The sequence below is a fragment of the Atta colombica genome, unplaced genomic scaffold (assembly GCF_001594045.1).
Source record: "Atta colombica isolate Treedump-2 unplaced genomic scaffold, Acol1.0 scaffold248, whole genome shotgun sequence".
In the NCBI taxonomy this organism is placed as follows: Eukaryota; Metazoa; Arthropoda; class Insecta; order Hymenoptera; family Formicidae; genus Atta; species Atta colombica.
The window spans coordinates 758,296-762,304 of record NW_017259346.1 but is presented as its reverse complement, the minus strand read 5'-3'; the positions used below and the strand labels follow the sequence as shown (position 1 = coordinate 762,304).

Sequence of the window (4,009 nt, the reverse complement as noted above, 5' to 3'; positions counted from 1 at the left end):
AATATTTTATATATAATATTTATATATAATATATAATATTTTATATTTATTCTTTTAATCTGTTTAAAATAAATATAATCAATTTTGATTTTAATACACTTTTATTAGCACCACCTAATCAGGAACTAACAGCTGCTCAAGTTCAAATGTTAAAACAAGCAATGACAAAAGTACGTGATACTGTACAAAGATTAGCAACAGACCATCGCGATCTGCACAGTACAGTATCCAAGGTAGGTAAGGCAATAGACAGAAATTTTATTGCTGATTTCGCTAGTACCAGCAGGGAAGATGTATTTTCTGGACCTGAGAAATCTCATCTTCTGAATCAAATAATCTGTCAACACTTTTATCGTCAAGGAATGCTAGATATTGCCGATGAATTAGCAGTGGTATGTATCTTTTAATTAAATCTGTGTTTAATTTATTTTACTTAATTCAAAATTATTGCATATATCTGAATATTATTTAAATTAATATATGTAATATAGATGTATAATTGATATATTAATGTTTTGTTTATTTTCAATTTTGCAATGTTTGTCAAACTACTTTGTATGCTTCTTGTATTCATGTAATTGTATATAATAATATAACTGGTAACGTTTGCAGGAAGCTGGTATTAAAACCGATGAAGGTAGAAAGGAACCATTCACAGAATTGAATTATATATTGGATTGTCTAAAACAGAGAAATCTCGAACCAGCATTAGAATGGGCTAAAAAACACAGAGAAGCACTTTTAGCACAGGTAATATCTGATTCGCGAATGTATATAGTCTTTTTTTATATTATTGGTGTATAACATATATCGTAATTTTTTCATTTTCTTTCAGAATTCTTCTCTCGAGTTTAAATTACACAGATTACATTTTATAAGATTAGTTCAACAAGGTCCTAGTAAGCAGAGAGAAGCGATACTATACGCCCGCCAAAATCTCACGCAATTCGTCGTACGTTACGAGAAAGAAGTGCAATCTTTAATGGGAACATTACTTTATTTACCGCATGGGATCCAGTCATCTCCTTATAGTCATTTATTAGATCCAACTTTATGGCTCGAGATACACGATGTTTTCACTAAAGAAGCGTGTACATTATTGGGCTTAAGTGTGGATAGTCCATTATCTGTTTGGTACATATGATTTATATGCTCATAATTAAAAAGACATTATTGTTTTAACAAAACAATAATTTGTTGTTCATTTGCAGTATTAATGCAGGATGCACTGCGCTACCTGCACTATTGAACATCAAGCAAGTCATGCAACAGAGACAAGTTACCGGTATCTGGAATGGTAAAGATGAATTGCCTGTAAGTACAAGGGCACGAAGTCGTATATATAATTAAATATATGTGTATAAATATTAAAAATTCAAAACACCGTTCTCTTTCCGTGCAGATCGAAATAGACCTGGGAAAACAGAGCCGTTACCATTCGGTTTTCGCCTGTCCTATACTTAGGCAACAAAGTACAGAGAACAATCCGCCGATGAAACTGGTTTGCGGTCACGTCATTTCTCGAGACGCGTTGAACAAGCTTGCCAATGCAAATAAGTAGGTGTTATATATGCGGCAAGGCTGGAGTACGTTGATGTTTTCTAAGTGCTGATTTAAAGTCACTTTTTAAAAGAAATCAATTTATTTCCAGGTTGAAATGCCCGTACTGTCCGGCGGAGCAGAATCCCGAAGATGCGAGACTTATTTACTTTTAAGCTGTGATATACTTACCTATACATATAGTAATATATACATATATATATATATATACATATATAATGTGTGTATGTGTGTATAAGGACTATATACACACACATAAAAAAGCTAGTTTTGCAGTTTCTTTGTAATGAATATGGAATGCAAAAGAATGGATTACATGTGAAAATTGTAAATTTATATTTTACAATCGTGTCAAAAATTTCCATTATTGAAATTTCTGTTGATCATAATGTCGAGATCATTCATCTATTTTCTTTTTAAATGCAGATATAAGTCTATTAATTACAATTCGCTTTTTAAAGGAACTGATTTTTAGATATCGAAAGAAAAAAACGGAGGAACTGTGATAGTTTTATTCATAAGGTAGTTCTATTATTACGCAATGATATATTGTTGGTAAATAATTTATATATTACTTTAGTGTATAAGTGACATCAGCTTTGTATGCGAGTGATGACTTAAAAGCCATGAATGTGTCTAACGACGCCTAACAGATTTGTTACAAGTTCTTCATAAACTCATCCGTTTCTTATTTCGATTGTATGTACTAGCTTACCTATAATAAAATGAAGAGATCATTTTGTAAATTTGTTTTTGCATTCATTTCTTGTATTATATTTTAAAATATTTACCAATTCCGATGAAGAGAAATAATTAAATGAGAAATATAATACAAAAACAAAAATAGCATTGACATTTTATTATAAAAAACCATAGACATAAAAAAATATTTCTAAAGTGATAACAATTTTATAGAAATACGCAATCTATTCTTATTATATATTACGTTTGTAAAAAAATTTAACGAGGAAAGTAAAGTTTTAGATCGACGGAACACTTATCGGCAGAACACTCTTATTCTGCATGCAAATGATATTGATCAAACATCAAAAATAAGAAATATACATATAGCTACTGCAACTAATCGTTTGTTCAAAATCGAAATCTGATAAGGCTTGCTTATCGAATTTAATAAGTATCGGAGAGAAACGCTAAAATATCTTCGGTCTTCATTTCTCATACGAAGAAATCTATCTCATAACTGCTGCATAATTTTTAAAAATATATATAGTGGAATCTTTTGATAACATGAAGCATTCTAAAGGTAAGCTAAGACTAATATATACATTTGTATTAATTAGAATTCTCAATTTAGAAAATAAATGATTAATATGAAAAATATTTCATTGTTATTTTTCGAGCCAAATCTGGATCGTCGATTCTGCCGCCCGTACGATCTGCAGAACGTCGAATCTTTGATAAAAAAATCGAGCCCATTGAGGTATTGCCCTCTATGATTGATAAATTATCAGTTCATGAAAGTACGAAACGAAACATTGTCAGTAAATTAAATCAAGACTCTACAGTTCGAAGAGAAATCACGGAACGTGATTCCAAGTTGAAGAAGAATGTTTCTCTATACAATGTTGATGAAATGTCATTTGAGGAATTGCAAGCCTCTCTACGTAGAATTATGGAAGATCCGCAACAACCGTTTTCATTTTTGGCGAATATCTCTGACGAGTTCGCGAATAATAAACAGTTATCGACGAAACCTACGGAAATCGATGTAAGTGCAAAATGGATTTAAAATCTTGAAACACAAAATAGTATGGACACATTGGTTAATTAATTTAATTTAAAATTATTTAATTGATTTGGAATTAATTATTATTATATTTATTTAGATGCAATTGGCTTCTGTAGCGAAGCGTATTGAATCGAGTAAAACTTTATTGGAGAAAACTAAGTCTCACATCGAAGATCTGTACCTTCATATTAAACAAAATGATGTTTGTCGCTCGTGGAAAGTGCACGATGGTAATTAATATCGATATTTATTGATCATATATAAATAAATATAAATGAACAATCAGGACTTAAGCATAAGGATTGCCATAATTGTATCCGACAAATCGTAAGTCGATTTATATATGTACGTTTACATCGTTTATTATACCTTGTGATGACTTATAGGATTCTGTCGAAAACAATTAAAGATAATCCTTCCGTTCGGGTCGTTTATTATAATGACACACTTCATTTAAAATCGATTAAATTTATTTGTATAATTTAAATATTTCTGATTTCAGTTTGCGATGATAAACCCAAAGAAGAATAATTCTCTTAGTCATTTTAATCCTGCAAATTGTAAAGAAATATTTAAACAAAAAAATCTTCCAATTTTTTTTATTTATAATATTATGTGTCGTGACAGAATTTGGATGTTATTTATTAAGACAAATATAATAATATAATTCAGAAAAATTTTTTTCTAAAATATAAAATT

General features: G+C 29.9%; 1 protein-coding gene across 2 annotated transcripts in view; it reads left to right on the top strand.

Annotated features, from left to right (window-relative positions):
* LOC108688902 (protein RMD5 homolog A) overlaps positions 1 to 1,732 on the top strand; it is a 2,528-nt gene extending 796 nt beyond the window's left edge. The window contains exons 2-7 of one of the 2 annotated variants that reach the window (XM_018195443.1): positions 109 to 392; positions 613 to 750; positions 836 to 1,134; positions 1,212 to 1,314; positions 1,403 to 1,557; positions 1,652 to 1,732. In XM_018195443.1, the coding sequence (XP_018050932.1) occupies positions 109 to 392; positions 613 to 750; positions 836 to 1,134; positions 1,212 to 1,314; positions 1,403 to 1,557; positions 1,652 to 1,715 (1,043 nt within the window). In that variant the 3' untranslated portion in view covers positions 1,716 to 1,732. Of the gene's footprint in view, positions 1 to 108; positions 393 to 612; positions 751 to 835; positions 1,135 to 1,211; positions 1,315 to 1,402; positions 1,558 to 1,633 lie in introns of both variants that reach the window. The other variant, XM_018195442.1, reaches the window with a different exon arrangement.
* The last annotated feature ends 2,277 nt before the right edge of the window (positions 1,733 to 4,009 follow it).